This window comes from Gadus chalcogrammus, chromosome 16 (assembly GCF_026213295.1).
Source record: "Gadus chalcogrammus isolate NIFS_2021 chromosome 16, NIFS_Gcha_1.0, whole genome shotgun sequence".
NCBI lineage: Eukaryota > Metazoa > Chordata > Actinopteri > Gadiformes > Gadidae > Gadus > Gadus chalcogrammus.
Window position 1 is genome coordinate 13,535,322 of NC_079427.1, and position 19,669 is coordinate 13,554,990.

General features: G+C 44.8%; 1 protein-coding gene across 4 annotated transcripts in view; it reads left to right on the forward strand.

The window, feature by feature from the left end:
- The window catches only part of b3gat1a (beta-1,3-glucuronyltransferase 1 (glucuronosyltransferase P) a), a 61,326-nt gene that overhangs the window by 37,306 nt on the left and 4,351 nt on the right, over window positions 1-19,669 (forward strand). For 2 of the 4 annotated variants that reach the window (XM_056610525.1, XM_056610524.1), the window contains 5 exons: window positions 9,521-9,697; window positions 10,678-10,820; window positions 13,091-13,162; window positions 13,288-13,799; window positions 17,685-17,981. In XM_056610525.1, the coding sequence (XP_056466500.1) occupies window positions 10,709-10,820; window positions 13,091-13,162; window positions 13,288-13,799; window positions 17,685-17,981 (993 nt within the window). In that variant the 5' untranslated portion in view covers window positions 9,521-9,697; window positions 10,678-10,708. The remainder of the gene's footprint in view (window positions 1-9,520; window positions 9,698-10,677; window positions 10,821-13,090; window positions 13,163-13,287; window positions 13,800-17,684; window positions 17,982-19,669) is intronic. The other 2 variants (XM_056610526.1, XM_056610527.1) reach the window with 2 other exon arrangements.

The following is a 19,669-nucleotide window of genomic DNA, read 5'->3' on the forward strand; positions in this document are numbered from 1 at the left end:
CAAATCACAAAAGAAGGTTTAATTTGTTGAAACAAATGTGTTATTTTCCGGGACGGCTCAGCTCAGGAGGTAGAGCAGTAGTCTAGTAACCGAAAGTTTGCTAGTTTGATCCATCATCGAGTGTTGATGTGTCCCTGAGCAAGACACTTAACTCTTACTGCTCCTGACGAGCTAGCTGTCGCCTTGCATGGTTGCCTCTGCCGTCGGTGACTCAGTGTGTGTATTAACCGATGTAAGTTGCTTTGGATAGAAGCGTCTGCTAAATGCCCTAATTGTAATTGTAATAATTTTTATTAAATACTACACTATGTCAGGTGGGATTGCTGCATGGACGACAGCGGCATTCAGATCCCCTCATTGGTCCGACTAGGTTAAGGCGGAGCTTCAAGGTAGCTTAAAGGTTTCATAAGACACACTTTCCCTGGTATGAGATCAGCCTAAAAATTAGGTTGGTTTGACGATCCTGCAACGTTTTGATCAAACTGCACCGCAGCACAAATATCACACAGGTCCTATTGTGGGTGACTGATCACCAGAAAAGGAAAACAGATCACTATTAATCCCCATCCAACCTTTCGACTTTTACCTATTTCAATGGGTTAGGGCCACTTATGCTGGCAGTGGTAACAGTGGGGTACATCATTCCATTTTGTACTACAAAGGGAAAACATTATTCTTCGTTCAGTTAGATGCTCAGTGGCCCATCTCCATATCATACACTTTGATAGGTCCCGTTTGGCAGTTTTATTGGATTAAAGAGTTATTAAGGATTTCATATTAATGAGTTATTGACATTGACTACTGCCGCCCTCAAAGTCCCAAATATGGATCGTTTCCACTGCTACTTGCAAAAGATCCCAAGCAATAACAGAAAATCGAAGGCTTCATGTTGGTTGTAAAGTTAAACCAATGTGTGACGTCAGGGAGCCTACGTCCGCATGGTTTACCCTCTACATTATCGACTCTATTCCTTTCCTGCAGTGAGGACAGACACACAACACATAAAAAAACAAGTGAACACACCATCAAACAAACAGACAAACACCTGGTCTTATAAATGAAAGGATATCTCTGAAATGCTAATGGGTACACAAGCACACATGACATCCTGTTTGAGCAGGGACAAATAGGCTACGCTGTGATGCAACTGTTTGCAAAGTCGTTGTCGTCTGTAAATGCTGCTAAACGCTTTCTACCCAACAAATCATTTCAAACAAAGCGACCTGCATGCGGAATGTGAAGCACTATTCAAGAGGGGCGTTGGTGGGGGGGGGTTGTTCCTCCAACACATCAATTATGACAAAATGCGTCTGTAAACTAAGTATGCCGTTTGTTACACCTTAGGAAGGTTCTTAGGCCTGAGCAATCCAAACAGTCAGGAGGGAGAATAGAGTAGGGCAGCATAGTTACACACATGCATATCACTTGGTGGACTGGAAGAAAACTCCTATTCACAGAGAATCCAGGGGAAGCCACATGACCCAGATAGCTGCTTCAGGCTCCAAGACAATTTATCAGGATTTATCCATGAACCAGGTGGCAGGAGCTCAGGGTACGCAGGTAGTGTGCGCACACACACGCACGCACTCGCACACACACACACACACACACAGTTACTGCAACATGAGATAACTAGGGCTATGCTGGTGCCCACAGAGGACCAGCAAATAATACACACACACACACACACACACACCACACGCACAGACGTGAACTCATCATTACCATGCTTTGGTAAGAAAACTGAAGGCTTACGAGGAACTTGAATAGCCTCAAAGCATTCTGTGCTATACAGTGGGTCCACCTGTAATATATATATATATGCAGAGAGAAATACAGTATATATACACACACACACATTGCTGAAAAGCTAGCAGTCTCCTCCACTAGTTGTCTTAAAGCTATCTCCACCGTGGCTGGTGAAGATGTGCCGAGCCAGCAGCGTCCTGCCCTGCGGCCATACAAACTAAGACTTCGGTCCGGGCCAATTATACCGTCCCACTTTCTAGCCCAGCATATGCTCGTTAAGCATGCTTAACAAAGGGCAAGACAAGAAGCTTTTTAAACTGCATATGATTGCAACTCAATTTAAAACTTCATTGCGTAGTCACTGCTATTGAACAACATTCAAGCTCACACGCGCACACACACACACACACACACACACACACACACACACACACACACACACACACACACACACACACACACACACACACACACACACACACACACACACACACACACACACACACACACACACACACACACACACACACACACACACATCGTTCTGATCTTGAGTCTTTGTGCTTCGCTGAGGACAGATGGCATTAGCCCAAATCAGCACCAAAAACAAATCAATGCGCCTGTCTCAACTTGAGAATGAAGTCACAATCGATAGAGCGGCAATATGAAACTGCTGAAGGTTACCATACCAAGCAGAGTGTGCAGAAGGCCCATTCCTCCGCTCCCTGTCCACGCACGGATAATTATGCGAGAGGAACGCGCCCAGCTCATTAAGGGCCGATTAAAGTATTCTCTTTGAAAACACGCCTCATAATACGTTTCTATGTCAGGCTACCGTTGGTGCTGGTAATTATTACACAGTTAAAAGGTTTGTTTACATTTCAGATTCATATCACCTGGCGCGGGGCTTCGGGTATATTAAATCGTAAAGGCTCACGTGTTGACTCGAGGCACGTGTTTAGCACTGTGGTGTGTTAAGGACTCCCGGTAGGAAAATGTTCACCCCATAAAACAAATAAAGGCCCCGGCATTCTCATAAAAAAGCCCAGCGCTGCACCGACAGTAAGGCAGAGTGACCTTTATGATGTTCTGCGCTCCGGCCAGCCCTGCTAGAAATCGTTATATCAACTCAAAGGTCAAAGGACCGGGGGGGTGGGAGGGGGAGGGGTTGGGGGGAGGTTAGCCGCACTTAAAATAAATATTCATTCATCAAACTTATGAGGCTCTTCTCTAAGGGGTCACATGATTCGCAGCGCTCTCATTTGCAAGCCCCAGTGGATCATGATATGGATTTACAGTTTGATTCAAGTGTTACATGCTAAGTGAATGAACAAATGTTATGCCTGGGGGGGTGTGTGTGTGATGGTGGTGGTGGGGGGGGGCTGCGATTATGGTAATCACTGCCCTCACAGACCGTGATGTGTTGCCCGGGCGCTGGCATGCAGATGAGGTCCAATGCTGGTCTGTGATGAGGCGCTGAAACCCATTGGCCGGAGCATCAGCCACGATCACCATGTTGTGTTGATAACAGCGGCAAAAGCACACATAGGTACATTGCTTTTTGTAAGGATAATCTTTTTGGGCGTGGGGTGGGTTGTGAGCCGTGTTTCTTACAGTAAGGCAACAATCAAACAGGGACTGAACCGAGTGGTGGCTTGCGGAACAGCGCTGACAGCACAGGAGGTTTGACTCTCTCTGCTCCAGCCCGACCCCTACCATCAATAATCTCCCCCTCTAACTTTGTTGAAGCTCTGCTTCCTCCTGGCCATTCACATCTGGATGGCTTGATTGGAGCCATTCCCTCATGTAAAATGGCGTCCCCCCAGGGAGCTCATTATAAACACTGGACAGAGCCTCTTCCATCAACCCCCTTCCCACAGCAGCACAAGTCTTCAGACTTTGGTTTGTACAATACAGGAAATTCTTACCCATGCTTAATGTTTAGCACAAGGACGAAAGTAAGACATAGAGTTGCCATATACAAGGGTTAGTGTGTGTGTGTGTGTGTGTGTGTGTGTGTGTGTGTGTGTGTGTGTGTGTGTGTGTGTGTGTGTGTGTGTGTGTGTGTGTGTGTGTGTGTGTGTGTGTGTGTGTGTGTGTGTTCAACTCACACCTGTGGTACAAGATAAATCAGAAGAAAGCAAAGTGCTTAACCTGGTGATGTGAATGTGGAACGGCAACACACACACACACACACACACACACACACACACACACACACACACACACACACACACACACACACACACACACACACACACACACACACACACACACACACACACACACACACACACACACACACACACACACGTTAAAATGGGCCGCACTCAACCTCAGGGGCTAATTGCTTTCCACCTCACACTCTACATACAGTGTATGGTCCCTTTGTCAAGCTGAATGGAAATAATTCCAATAAACTTGTATGGAATTATTCTTGAGTATGGCTACATAGCATCAGAGTTTGTCACAAAACAAATGACATTTAATTGACTTAAACCATTTTTTTTAATCCCTTTCTTGACTCATATACAGCAAAGACAGCTGACTTCTAAGGTCTACTTACAACGCTACTGTGTACTCTGGCGTGCCATTGAAGGCTAACATTAATGAAGCAACATTAAAGCCCAGATTTGAAAACAATTACCAAGTTGACAGTAGACCACTTAAGTCATTTGTGGCGTCCCCTGACGTTCCGATCTGTGGCAGTTTGTTTTTTAAGTGTGACACTCTCCGTTGAAACCAACCTCACCACTGCGAGGGCATGGGAACTGATAGCATTTCATCATCATCAATCATTAGCATAACAGCATATTTTTAAGCACTTATTCATGAAAATGCAATCGAAACCACTGCTGGGCATGGAGCTGAAAGAGCACTGCGCCGCACTTTACATCTGCTTTAAACCGTGTTTTAGTGGGAGCACACGCATTGGGCGTGTGTCGCTGACGCGTGCACATTGCCAGGGTCATTGAAGCGCGGGCGCCCTCAGTCGGGCCCACGCCTGGCACTCCCCCGATGCCACCCCCCTGCGTGTGGTGTTGTCTGCAGAAAGATTTAGTTTCAAAGTCACCACTGTGCTCCCCCCCACGCTCCCCTCTTCAAAGTCAGAGCGCACGGGCTGCGAGCCTGGCATCAGCAGATGCACAGTCGCTGTGTCAACAATGTTCCGGGTGTGTCATCTTACAGTACCCCCGAGCTCTTTTTAGAAAAACAAATAAATAAATGCAACGTCACAGTGTATAGTTTCGTGTCTTACATTCCTAACCTTCAGGAGACCCGACCTGAGAGTCATTGGAGAGGACCTGGAAGATGAGATGAGTGAATTTTTAATTTTTCATTTCTTTTTGATGAATTGGGATCTATTATTGACTCTCCATATCGTCGCAGGGCCTGCATAATAAGTGTCCCTTTATTGGGATCGTACTTCTAAATGTCATAGGGACATTCTTGGCATACCATTTGTGCAGCATAGTGAGTTTTTACACATACATATTTACAAAATAGGACAATTCAATTCCGGTTAACAAAAGTTATTAGTTAGTTAGTTATAGTAATTTAAATGTGAAAATATTTTTTTACACATAGGACCAAATGCAAAATCACATTATTATTGGTCTTGTTAATGTATTGCATTACATAAAGGAAGCTTTCACGTGTACAGGCAGTGAATGACAAATGATAAGGTAGTGGTTAATTACAAAAGCTATTAGATGAAACTCTACCACAAATTTGTTCATGTTTTTTTTCTGGCTGGTAGGTTGAAGGCTAATGACATCATGTCATCAATATAAACAACACATACAACGCGCTGAACGATTATAATTATAATTATGTAATTAAGTAAACACCACGTCCAGTCCAGGACAAATTAGCAGTTAATTCAGCTATTGTTATGTGCTATGTTTGACTTTTCAACGCATGCCCAATTTATATGTCTTGATCTAAGTATTCCGTCAGACACCCACAAATTAGTATGCTACTCAGTTGTCATGCTTATTTACAGAAAATCTCTCAGGCTAAACTAGAAGCCCTACATTTCTTCCCAGATCCCGTATGTCTAATAAGCAATGATCAGATTCATAAGGAAGTGTTCTTCCTCCACGGGGCCAAATAATTGGGGGACTTTTAGGTTAGACGCAACCAAAAGAAAGATACAGAAACAGAAAAATTGCAGCTTTTGCCCTCATTAGGAGAACTCTAAACTCAGTGGAGCTGGCTAGCGAGTCAGCCCGGCATGATAGAAATAGGCCAACAGAAAGGTCCAGAAGAGTGTTAGTCCCTAATCTCCGCTCATTATCTAAAGAATATAGGGTCACCGGTCGTCACCTTTGACCTCACGCTCTGGCATAATAAGTCTGAGTGAAAGCCTCATGTGACGCGGGCTGTGTTTGGAGCACCCATGCCCCGAACTAGCCCACCCACTGTAATAATGAGATAAATGGTGTGTGCAGCCCGTATATTTCCAGCTTTTCTGCCATTTCAAAGTCAAGGGTCTTTAATGGATGAAGTTTAATAAATTGGCAGATTAAATAAATTGAAGGATATGTTCTGACACTTACTATAAAAATTATATAATGCAACGGTGTGCGGCGCATTTCAACATAACAGCGCTCATTATAAATGCTCATTACACAATGATGCCCAATTGGCATGGGTCATAACCATGGGAATAACACCTCCCCCCTCCTTCCACTAACCCACATAATATGTCAAAATAAATTGCATTGTTGTAATACGAGCTGGAAACAGGGGGTTATTTTTCACTTGCACTCCTTACGACTATACAGACATAGTTAATGTTATTAATAGGCTGGTTTGCGTTGACACATGATCAATGCAAAAATGTGATCCTATTTCAGAACTAGAAGCACATAATTGTTTACAGACAATATTATGCTCTGTGGAAGGACTTTTCTGCATATGAAGTACCTTTTAGAGATGTAACATTTACTGGCTTTGATTGAAAAAGAAGACTCTTGGATATTATAATTGCAAAACAATTATTAACGTTTCTCAAATATCAGTGGACCGTTGTCACAATATATACTAACTTGCAACGATGGCTGCGTACGGTTTTATTATGGGTAAATCTTCATTAGTTATGAGTAGTCAAAAGACACACTCCGCCTCGGCATTCGGACCTCTTCAACACCTCAACACTATTATCTCTGTCAAATGTGAACTAAACCTAATATGATCTATTTCTGTCTGACACCCGCATGAAGACCTCAATAAGATAGACATCAATACTGATCCATCGTTGCCCTGGCGGTAACCAGCGCTCAGTATTTTGGCGTGCTCCAGTGTGAGACCAATAAATTAATCTAGCCGTTTGAATGATTGGACAGACCGGGGCCAGAATGTCTCCAGAGGGGCCCCTATTCCCCCCTTGAGCGGAGGATGGAGCCTCGAAAATGAGGCCATGGAGAAGCAAGCATGGAGGAGATAGTGTTATTATTGGTCCCAGCGAAACAGGAGCTGGGAGCCCAGGGAGTGCAAAGCATTAGTGGCAGACCCGATTAAAAAAAACTGGTAACTTTACCGCCCCCCCCCTTCCCCCCGCCACCCACCTCGTCTGTATGCCTTTGAAGGCTCTGCAGAGAAGAGGGAGACCGAGAGACAGAGCTAGAGAGCACGGGAGAGAGAGAGAGATACGTTAGAAAAAAGGGATAAAGGGGAGCGTTGCATATTGCAGACATCATTGCCGCGTTGCAAAATGATGCACTGTGCAATTACTACATAAATGGCTTTATTGTACATGAGTAGAGCGGTTGTACACGGCTGATATCTTTTGGATACATGCAATACTTTTTCTCAATAATCTTCTCTTGTTTTGGTTGATTGAGATTCCCTACAACGTTTCTAACAAACGTTTCACAAAGTTAGGTGATATTGTGGAAGGAAACGGGAGCACTAACTGAAAATTCATTCGCTATTCCGATCCTCGTTCTATGCTGCAAGGTTAAGGGAATGTCTTTGACAAATATGTCAACCTGTCTAAAGTCTCTGTTTCAATGATATTACTTCCCAAAAGACATTAAAACCAAAAAAAAACAATCATGCAGCAACTTTTTACAGATGGCTTTGCCGCTGCGCCGACGCATTAATGAGCAGCAGGTGCGCTGCTCTTTACAGCTGGTTAACCAGTGTTGACGCACAACACAGTCGTGGCTCGCCGTGGGCCATCAGCTCTACGCAGTGTGTGGCACAGGATTCTCTCTCTCTCACGCAGGAGAGTTCAGGTGCTTCGGCTGCAACACTCACCAAGGCCATCTGGGTACTCTGCCATGTGTGAAGCCGGCTAGGTGGCGCGGGTAGCTCTATCCCAGCTCCGGTTTGTTTGGGTGTTAATTGGAAAAAATATACGGTCACGATGGCTGGAGCCAAATGTGATTGTGCGCATTTAACGGTGGTGTGAGGAGTGTTGCCTCACCAGTGAGCAGATCCACAACCACACACACACACACGTTATTTCCTTTAAACCAAGTATTGTGGAGTGACTTCACTGGTGGCTCTAAAGAGTGGACAGTGTAATATCTTATGTTTTGTTCTTGTATCACTAAATAGCCTTCTGCACTAGATTATGTCTGTTGAGTTCCATTTTCAAACCAGCAGAAGCAGGCAAGCTATAAAGAAACCTTTTCTATTGTGCCATCAGTGTTAAGCTTGCCCAGATACTACAGCAATACCTCCTTTCTTATTGCAGGGCATGTTACTGTCATCTACTGATTTGTGTAAAGGAACATGGTGATATTCATCTTTTGCTCCAATTTCAAGCCCATTCATTCTCCCGCACTCAGAAGCACCCTCCGACGTGATCATATGCCTAGGAGATCTGATGACAGCTCAAGGCAATCCGGCAAGAGGATTGTTTTCAAATCTTGTGCACATCAAAAGAAACCCGTCTCTCCCTATGGCATTACTGGGTCATGGGTAATTAGCTTTTTTTCCATATTACAGCACTCCTCAATTAATGGAGAAAAGGGAAAAATGTAGATGAAATAAAATAAAATTCAGACAATGGCCCTCTTCTCTTTTTCCTCATTTTTTTTCCGCGAGCATCAAAAATATCTTGTTTACCTGATCAACCAACAGGAAGCATCTAGAAACACCCTCAGCGGCTGCCCACCGGGATCTAAGTGAGCAGTAGAGGAATGGGCTTCCTGCGTGTCATGTTATCGTGGGTGCACTATAGCAGCAATGTTTCCTCAGATGTGTTTGAATGGGGACATGGGGCTGTGCGTGTGTTCACAGTGTTTATTTTGCCACCGCCCCTGGCACCAGAGACAGCGTGGTGGTGACTAACGCTTTTTCCCTTCCTCCGTATTACGTCGTTAAAACAAATAAAAATAGCAGCACGTCCTGCCGCCGCACACAGTAGCTCCTGACACAAAGCCAATAGGAGGTAGCTCTCTGTGTGCGCTAATTAACGTAGCTATGTATTCAGTATATTAACCGTTCCAATTATTAAAACAGGACCAAGGCTAAATTGGTATGCGCGGTTGCAACAGAAGGCTGCGGTTTGAACAGAGAACATTTCTCTGGCACATGAACGCATTCGAGTTCCGTTACAGGATCGTTGTGGTGGAATGCATTTACTGTTAGTGAATTATAATGAGTCCGTTGATGTTAAATATGGAATGACAATGTTCCATAGTCTAGCCATGTGATTCACTCATGGAAGGAAGGAGAGAGTTAAGAGGAAGGAATTGTGAAAAATAACAAAATCTGGAATTGACAAACCACTTTGATCTCATCCTTTTATTAGATCACAGTTGTGCCCTCCTGTCTGCCTGAGATGGACAAGGCAGAAAAAAGGTGTATCAATGAAATTATTGGCTGACATGTCATGGAGGATCCCGCCCCTTCACTGCTCATCCATTATGCCGTTTGGCTTCCCCGGCAACGCTACACCAATGGTGTCATGATCCAGTTCTAACTGTGGGTAAGGGTCTGGAGCTTACTGTCACCGTGTCTGTGGTTCTTTCTGAATTACTTATTATTTCTACAAGGATGAACAGTATGCCACACAGGTTTAACAAGGTTTCCATCACGAAGTAGGGTAATAATAACCATATTTTATCAGATATTTACATGTGTTTCTACAAAAATAAAGGAAAAATATAAATTTTACTCAATCAAGCCCATAAATGATTTCTACATTTTAAAGCAAAGTACTGGGCTGTGTCCCAAAGCAATCCCAACCCCTTCTTAACATATCATCTTATAGTTACATTAAGAAGTGTTTATGTCACATATTCATATAATAACCAAAGATGAAAAGATATTGAAGATGCAGCAGTCTATGACATGTTTTACAAGAAGATCACCCTCTTCATGTGTTCATTTTGAACAAAAAAGGGTAATAAAAAAACCAAGACCAATTTGGTTACCAGTGGAGAGCGTGTGTGTGGCTTATAGTTGCATCAGGCACATTCACTTTGAAATGAGGCCCCCCTTTGCCTGGCAGCTTTCCGAGGGAACGGGGGAATGAAGACGGAACTATAAACTATTATTGGCGCAATTATGTTAGAATTAAGTTACTACCACTTTCTTTCGTTAAGGGATCACTGATGCGAAAGGGCCCTGCTCAATCAGAAACGCCATGCCGATAATCAATACTGCAGTGTATTTGAAGAGTCAATGTTTCTTGGGCACATTGATTAGAAATGCTTTAGTATGTGTTTTTCAAGTAGCCAATTTATGCCTGAATTTATTTAAGTTCATTAATCAAATATATTAGAAAAGTGAAAGATGCCCAGAGTATGGCAATCATAAAAAAGGGAGCAGAATTTAGAGAAGAGGAAGAGTGTAATTTCAAACATCAAAAGAAGAAAGACGGTTCTACAATTTCCCTTTGATGTTGGCACAATTCCTGAATCAATTATCCTAATTCCCCTTCCCCTCTCTGTCCTTCCTGCACAGGTAATGCCGAGCCACATAACCAATCCTGGAGATGCCGAAAAGAAGAGATATTCTTGCCATCGTGTTGATTGTGTTACCCTGGACTCTGCTCATCACCGTTTGGCACCAAAGTGCTATCGCGCCACTCCTTGCCATCCGCAAGGGTATGCAAATTCCTCCGTCCTGCATTCCACCAGGTTCATTACACATTGGAGAGATGACATGACATGCCAACAATGGCTATTCTCAAAAATCTATACTTGTTAGGTATCTGTTGATACATACAGCATTGTGTTTTTTGTTATATATTTTAAATAGGCCCATTGTAAAAGCGAAAGAAACAAAAGTGCCTCTAATAATTATTGTTATTGGTGAACAACATGATTGAGATAAAACATTACAGAAAACAAAAATTGGGACAAGGTTGGGGAATTCCTTGTTTTTCTTACTGTCGACATCCCACATGAAATAACCAGAAGCCAGTGTTTTCCTCTGGCTCCCAGGGCATTGCTTTACAACGAGCAGCTACATTCTCACCTCGGGTGCTGTAGGTGACCATTGTTCCCTAAAAGCACACCAAAACATGCCAGATATGTTCATTATGTCCACAGTATGTCCCATTTTCACATTTATTTATTGATTCATTTTGTAGTGTTTACTGAAAATGAGTAACAAATAAATAAACCTGTCTGTGTGCTATTGCACACACACATATACACACGCACACGACACACGACACACACACACACACACACACACACACACACACCTACTTTTGCGCACGTGTTATCGTCAATGGCTATTGTCAGGATTTAGTCTGTTGAGCGACCAATGGAGTGCCTAGTCTGTGCTGGGCTGTAACGTCACAGGAATCAGTAGCCCATAATAGGTGCATGTCTGACGTTTGCAGCGTTGCTACGGACCACAATGATGAGCAGGGGAAAAATGTGTTGCTATTGGTCGTTGTGTATGTTGTGTGTACATATATATAGATATCTATATCTATATATAGATATATATACACAAAATGCAAGATTCAAATTTGTACATACTATAATTTGAAAATAATTCTGAATTCCTTCAGGTATATAATCACATTTGGTTCCATTCCATTATATATCGTTCCTTCACATTTTATTCTTTCACATTCCTTATAATGCACAAGTAACATTCAAAAATGCTTTCAGTATAGGCATTTGAAACCCAGATATAGATCCCATACAAAATCTGCACTATTGAGCAAAAGCTAAATGTTTATTGTATGTTTACCCCATTAACAATGAATTATACACGGTAAATAACTAACTACACAAAGCTCACATGAGAGCTCTAATTTATTTTCCCACAAGAGACCACAAACCAGCAGTGTGAAATGTCAAGTACACTGCACGGTGACCAAAAACCAAATTAGACTGACATAAAATCAATACCGCTCCTTCCCCTCAGCTCTACGCTAGCCTACAAAGTATTATGCGAGGAGCAGTCCGGCTGTATGTATACGTGAGCTGCACAGTCTCTCGCATTGTCCTCGAGGAAAAAGCCTCAAATCAACCACATTAAATAAAATCCTAATTAAGACAACAAATAACTATGTGGCACGCAGATTTGGCCCAGCCTTGTCCACAGGCTATCCTTTGTTTGATCTTTGACGAGTACCTCAAGGTTTTTGGCAGGGGATGGGGGGGGGGGGGGGGGGGGGGGGGGGGTCACTGGCAGGCAACGTGCAACATCTGGTCATCAGCAGATTGTGTTAATCTGTGTGGCGCAAATAGAGGCAAAAAAATAATCCTCTTTATGTTTGAGGTGTGAAAATGGAGCTAGGCCAAAACAGTGATAAAGATTGCCCCCATGAGCCGTGGCACATTGATGAAATATATGAATGATCCTAATGATTTCGTAATTAGATTCTATTCATCATAGCCCGTGCTATTAGGCTGCCCCATCATGCCCTTTAGCACTGCGGTAAAGCCACCGTGTCTCACTGCCTTCACGTTGCAGATTCCATTTGGGGGAGTTTTCCTAGCCAAGCAAGCACGCTAGACATTGATAAAGCAAAACTGTGCTCAACAAAAAGATTATTAGGGATCTCTAAAGATGGGCCGTGCATTGGCTTTTATTCACCACAGTCTTATTTGAACCCAATTCCCTGCATGTATCATGGTTGGTTTTTTATCGTCCATATTGTGTCAGCGTAATGACTATTTGAAACACCTTTTAATGCAGCAGGGCAAAGGGAAAGTATCAAATAATCACTTGATACCTTCAACTATGCATGTTGCCGTATCACTGCTCCCTCCTTTTTCTTTTTTCATATTCTCAGTGGAGTTTCTAGACTCAGCAGTGCTCTTGCCCTCCCAATGCCCCTGGCCCCCTGCATCACTGTCCATCAAGCTGTGTTATATCCTCTCTCAGTGACTGCTTTCACTTTTTGCAGCCTGTCACCACCTAGTAAAAGAGATCTATATCTTACCAGAGAGGCTTGCAGTCCAACGCCACCGACTCTCAGGTACACTTTACCCCATTGGGTTCCGATACACAGAGCGGGCAGCCCAGGGGTTAGCTAACACCTTACACGTGTTCTCCCACCCGCCCCCAAAACCCCACCCCCTGCCCCTTACCCCCCATCCACAGATGATGGCGGCGAGGGAAAGAAGGAGTCCGGTGGGCAGGCACAGGACTCCAAGGAGTACTGCGCGTCGGACAAGGACATCATTGAGGTGGTGAGGACGGAGTACGTGTACACGCGGCCCCCGCCCTGGTCCGACGTGCTGCCCACCATCCACATCATCACGCCCACCTACAGCCGGCCGGTGCAGAAGGCGGAGCTGACGCGGCTGGCCAACACCTTCCTGCACGTGGCCAACCTCCACTGGATCCTGGTGGAGGACTCCCAGCGGCGGACCCCCCTGGTCACGCGGCTGCTCAGAGACACGGGGCTCAACTACACCCACCTCAACGTGGAGACCCCCAGGAACTATAAGCTACGGGGGGACACGCGGGACCCCCGGATACCCCGGGGAACCATGCAGAGGAACCTGGCCCTACGCTGGCTGAGGGAGACCTTCAACGCCAACAGCAGCCAGCCGGGCATCGTCTACTTTGCGGACGACGACAATACGTACAGCCTGGAGCTCTTCGAGGAGGTGAGTGATGACCAGCGATGATGAGTGATCAGTCATTGTCGGGCTGCGTCCGGACTTCTGATCAGCCCGAAGCTGAGTATACGGTACATTTTGATGTATCGGGCACCGATGCAAAGTACTTTTATTCTCACCATTGACAGAGACAAAGACATCTGAATGTTACAGTTTACAGGCTGTTACTGTTTAAAAAGGATAACTGCACCGACCCGTAGAACAAAATTCTACGTGGTCTCGTTTTTGACCACTCTCCAAAATGTTATTTCTGTAGTAGTGTAAGAATTCCCTGAAAACGTTTAGACAATTCGATCTGTGTATCCCTGTGAAGCCCGGATGAAGCACCCACTATCAAGGAACCACGCATGAGTGAGGTCTGGATTTAGAACCCTTGTCACGTAATATAACAAGAAGCAATTCATTTGAAGGCGGAAAGCAGGCCGGTTGAGACGTGGGGGTGTTGGTGAGTGACACAGTGGAGATGGACACAGTTCCATTGTCTGTGCTGAAAGCATACATCCCAGATCCGAACTTGGATGGAGGGCTGGCTGAAAGCGGGAGCTGGTCAGGGGGAAATTACTTAAGGCGTTACATGCGCACGCTTCAGTGGGTTGAAGACCAGAGTCACACTACTGCAATTGGAATCACCTGCAGAGTCTTAACGGCGTGTGTGTGTTCAATTGGAGGACTAGAAACAGTCCAAGACAGCAATAAAGACTAATCCCTGTGCTGAGAAAAGGGGTCTAGCCGTGATTTGATTTGTTTTGTTTGTTGTTTTTCCTGTACACCTCATTTGTTTCTGTTTTCAGCGGGGTACCACTATGTTGTATTATTTTGGGTTGCCACTTAATTTGAGAAATACAAGAAAAGAAAGCTAATTACTTACAAGCGCATTTCCTCGTTGCCAGCCAGGCCAATTCTATCATTCAGAACTGCTTTCTCAAAGCTAAAACCGAGAGTAACCGAAGTTTTCAGAAACACTAGATGCTGAAAATTAATTTAATAATTGATGAAAGATGTATTGACTGAAGTTGGGTTGCATCACTTTGAAGCACTGCATGGAAAATTAGAGTTTAATGTGAGTCGTCTCAGTTTCCTAGAACCCCAAAGCATACTTAGGCCCAATCCCATTTCTACCCCTTACCCCTTCCCCTTACCCCTTCAAAACAAGGGGTAAGGGGAAGGGGGCTGGAGCTTCGACAGCCCCCTTGAAGAATGAGAACCTGCAACAATAAAAGCAAATGCCACAATAACGTGGTGCGACAACTCCAATACAAGGGCGATATATATTCTTCAAATAATTGTCCTCCCAACATATTCAATTTGAATGTTCAGGCTGTACTATACAAGCTGCAACAAAGCAGCAAATTGAATAAAAAGAAGAATTCAAGGCCAAAGCACAAATCACAGCGCAGGCAGGGACACCAAAATAATGCCCCATTTGAAGCAAGCAAATAAATACAGCAACATAACATTAGTGTAATCTGGTTTGATTCTGTAAAAACAATACGATTCTAGTTCTTAACAATAATGAGAACAATAACCTACATTAAGTAACAGAGGTTGAAAGAAAGTTAGCAAAAGTTCTTGTTTGTGTTGCACTAAGGAGGTGAAGTATGCTTCTGTATGCTTTGATCATCCGACCAAGTCTTCTTAAAACTTTGATGCCCAGACTGGCTCAGAGCCATTCATTCAAAAGGCAGCCACGGTTCTTGATTTATTACTTGAAATTAATTCTGCTTAGGTTTTCCAAAACACCCCTTATTGACACTGCCCAATACCAACAAACGGTCCAATGGGCCCAACCAGTAGGGGGTTATTGGCTGTGGTCAGCCGAACTTCGTTGTTTCACCGTTGGCCAACTTCAGCCATCATTCTATAGTTGGTGTTTATTGGGGCAGTGTGTGAGCACCTATAGCACCAATTAATTACACTGGCTTCCTGTCACTTTTGTCTTGACTAGCATGGCAGGATCACGCTATATTATCTCAGTAGGTCCCCTTGCTCCCACAACTCACTTCTTGTACGCGAAGAGCTTACACATGCATATGGCAATATGGGAAAACACAAACAGAATCTCTAAGTAAGTGAGCTACATTGCAGAGAATGTGCTAGCTTGTGCTCTACTGTGCTGTACTGAGTGTAGGGCCTTTTTTTCCCAAAAGCATATACACAAAAACACAACGAAAGCCACTGAGACCTGAGAAAACTAGATACCGACACTTCAATGAGGAAATTGGGACGAGTATAACTTTCTTGCCATGGTTGTCAAAATATTGCTGCTTTACTGATATTTCCATCAAAGGTGGTAAAGACAAAAAAAAGTCACACACGGTACATTTCTAAAATAGTAACAATAAAGCTACAGCTTAATCCTGACGCTGCTCTCGATTCATGCAAAGTAAGACTGAATCTTTAAATAACTAGCTAAAAAGGTACTTGGTTTGGTTTCAATCATGCAGTGTGGAGGTGTTCCGGAGCACCGCTGATTCCCACACTGTGTGAAGCAGTCAGCTCAGGGGTCTCTGGTCCTCCCTGCATCCGGATTGCAGGCAGAGCAGATGTGAGCTTGCTGAGAGGTGATGGAAGTGTTATTGGTCTGAGTCACTGAGGGGCAAATTAAGAGTGAGCGGTACCGATGGTAGCGCAGGCACACAGGATTGCAAATCGCACGCACTTCACCATCCTTCCAACCTAACACCCAAAGCTTGTTAAATTGTAGTCTCCGGACAAATCTGGCAACATTCCCATTCTCTAAATCTCAAATCAATGTATTCTCATAAGCTATGAGGTCACTACACAGTGTTCAAACTCTGCTGCTCTTTGATCTACAGAGCTGACCGCTCCCCGGATACAACAATAATGTTTTTTACACTTATGCATGGGGCACAGGCTAACCCAGCACACCAATGTAAGAGAAACTTGCTGAAAATCATAAGCGTACGCACATACAGGCGGGCGCACACACACACACACACACACACACACACACACACACACACACACACACACACACACACACACACACACACACACACACACACACACACACACACACACACACACACACACACAGAAACAAGAGCATCATTATTTCTGGCACATCGAGTTTGATTAAATGCCCTTGTTTACAGAGCTCCTTCTCCCCTCATTATAAAAAAGCCTTCCCTTTACTGATTGAGCCGACTCTTGCTGACTGGAGAGACAGACACAAGGGGAGAATGGAGTGATACAGCATCAGGGAAGGGCTGGATGTGAGAAGATTAAAGGACAAAGCCACAGACTAAGACGACAGGAGTGCCTATATAACGTCCCAGGAATCCTTCCCTGGCGAGCAGTATCAAAGCCACTTGCCCTAATTGGCCGGTTTCTGCACATTCTCCACATTCAACTATTGACTATTATTTTGACCCAGGCTCATTAAAGGGCTGCTAAGAACAATGACTTTCCACAGTTCCGAGTGGTGCGCGTCAGATTAATGCTGTGGAGTGGCCTGGTCAATGTGCTATATTTCACAACAATAGCATAGGAAACCATCGCTAATCGGAAAGGAAAGGCTTTGTGTTGCTCTGAGCATGTGCATAGCACCTCTTGAGATTGCGTAGATGAATGCCATGCACGATGCACAAGTAGAAAGGGAGAAGAGATTAAACCTAGTGTACAACATCTCCAGAGACGGTTTTCACAAAGAGTGTTTACATCTCTTGTACAGGTTTTCCCGCCCGTTAAGACATAAAAAAACGTCCCCTTGAAATTCCCAACGATTTACAATTTTTTTTAATTTGAAGAGAGATCCAAGATGCTTGTATGAAGCGGGCCATGCACGCACATCACCACATTTCTTATCCCTAACAAACCTCTCACTCTGCTCCTCTCCTACTCTCCCTATAGATGAGAACGACACGGAAGGTCTCCGTTTGGCCCGTGGCGTTTGTGGGCGGCCTGCGCTACGAGTCACCCAAGGTCAACGCCGCGGGAAAGGTCTACGGCTGGAAGACCGTGTTCGACCCCCACCGACCCTTCGCCATCGACATGGCCGGCTTCGCCATCAACCTCAGGCTGGTGCTCTTCAAGCCTCAGGCCTACTTCAAGCTCCGGGGAGTGAAGGGGGGCTACCAAGAGAGCAGCTTGCTCAGAGAACTCGTCACACTCAACGACCTGGAGCCTAAAGCAGCCAATTGCACTAAGGTAACCGCTCCCCCACCTTCCTCTGCCAGCCCAACTATCTATAAACTTCTGACCAGGGGCAGTGGAACACTGCTGTATTTCCAGCTTCGCTATTCGTTTATTTTTAATCCTTGCCTAACCCGCTCACCTTTTGTTTGACCACCATTATTGGGCTTTCTTTTAACCATTATAATTGGTTCCTGATTGCTTATGCTAGTGTTGTGACTTCTATTCATTAACAGGTTTTTTGCTGCCGTGACAAAGTGATTTCCCTCAGGGCGTTAATGAAGTTAATGTGTACCTTCTTATCTATCTGATAAAGAAATCATTTAAGGAGCACAACACCACACTTATTTATCTTTTTCATTATTTTCTCAAGCTCAGGAGCTTTCGAAATTAACAAGAACCTTTCAACCGCTTTTCCTACTTTTATGTACAGAAATATATTCTTACACTGAATGCATAAAATATTAAGGGATGATATTATGCATGAAAAATATATAATTTCATGTAAATCAAGGGAGAATACTGCATAATAATGCAAAGTGCATATATCAGCACCCACAACAAGAGAGTCTTACAATAGACTGAGATTGATGACCCAGTTCTTTGAAACATTAGTGCATTTCTTACTCTACACAATATGCTCGTACCCTGCTTAAAGGTTAGCAAAGGCTTAAAAGATTGCCAAAGTGGAGATGGAAGCAGAAAATAAACAACTCGAGCGCCCTGATTAGAATGCAGCCCGGCTCCACCGACACATACAGCCACACAGCGGCTGGCGCCGGGGCAGCACTCACCCCTCCAGGGCATCGGCAGCAGTGCTGGCTGCCTGCTGATCCGTGCTACTCCAAAACACATGCTGGAGGCTCCTGGCCCGGTCACTCCGCTAAGCCGCTCTCTGGGCAAAGACCTGTTGGCCAGAGGAAGCTCAGAAGCCACTATCAGCCGAAACACTAGCGCCAAACACACGCTTACGCGCGCGCGCGCACACACACACACACACACACACACACACACACACACACACACACACACACACACACACACACACACACACACACACACACACACACACACACACACACACACACACACACACACTTCTATGAGCCATCCAGTGGGACAGATGAGAAGCCAGAAACCTCAGGGAAGAGGAGATAGAGGAGGAGGTTGTGTGGTGAAGGAGGCGTGTAGGTGAGGGGGGTGGGTAGGAGTGTTCTACTGATTGCAGATGAGCACAAGGGGAGGGGGGGGGGGGGGGGAGAGATACAGGTAGAAGGGTAGACGGGGCTGGGAGGGAGATGGCAAACTGTGCGCGGGCACCTCACTTCCTTATAATCTTCCTCTTCACCACGGCAACGGTGACTATTGACCTCCCTGTACACTGGAGTAAAGCGGGAGTGGGTCCATGGCACATCTCAAACACAGATCCCCATGCATTATTCATCCCCGCTGCTGCGCCGGCGCCCAGATGAAAAGACATTGAGAGCGTTCCGGTGCCCGGGGCCGGAGACGGGGAGGAGGGGGGTGGGGTAGTGGGACAAATAGGACCGGTTTTGTTTTCTTTCTGTCCCCCTATATTTCCATCTCCCTGATTTTTCGCCTGGACATCTGCGAGTCATCCTGCGACCTGCGGAAGTCTTGATTAGACCCCTGGTATCATGCAGCCCAGGGATCTGGGCCGTTTACTTGCAGGAGAGCTGAAG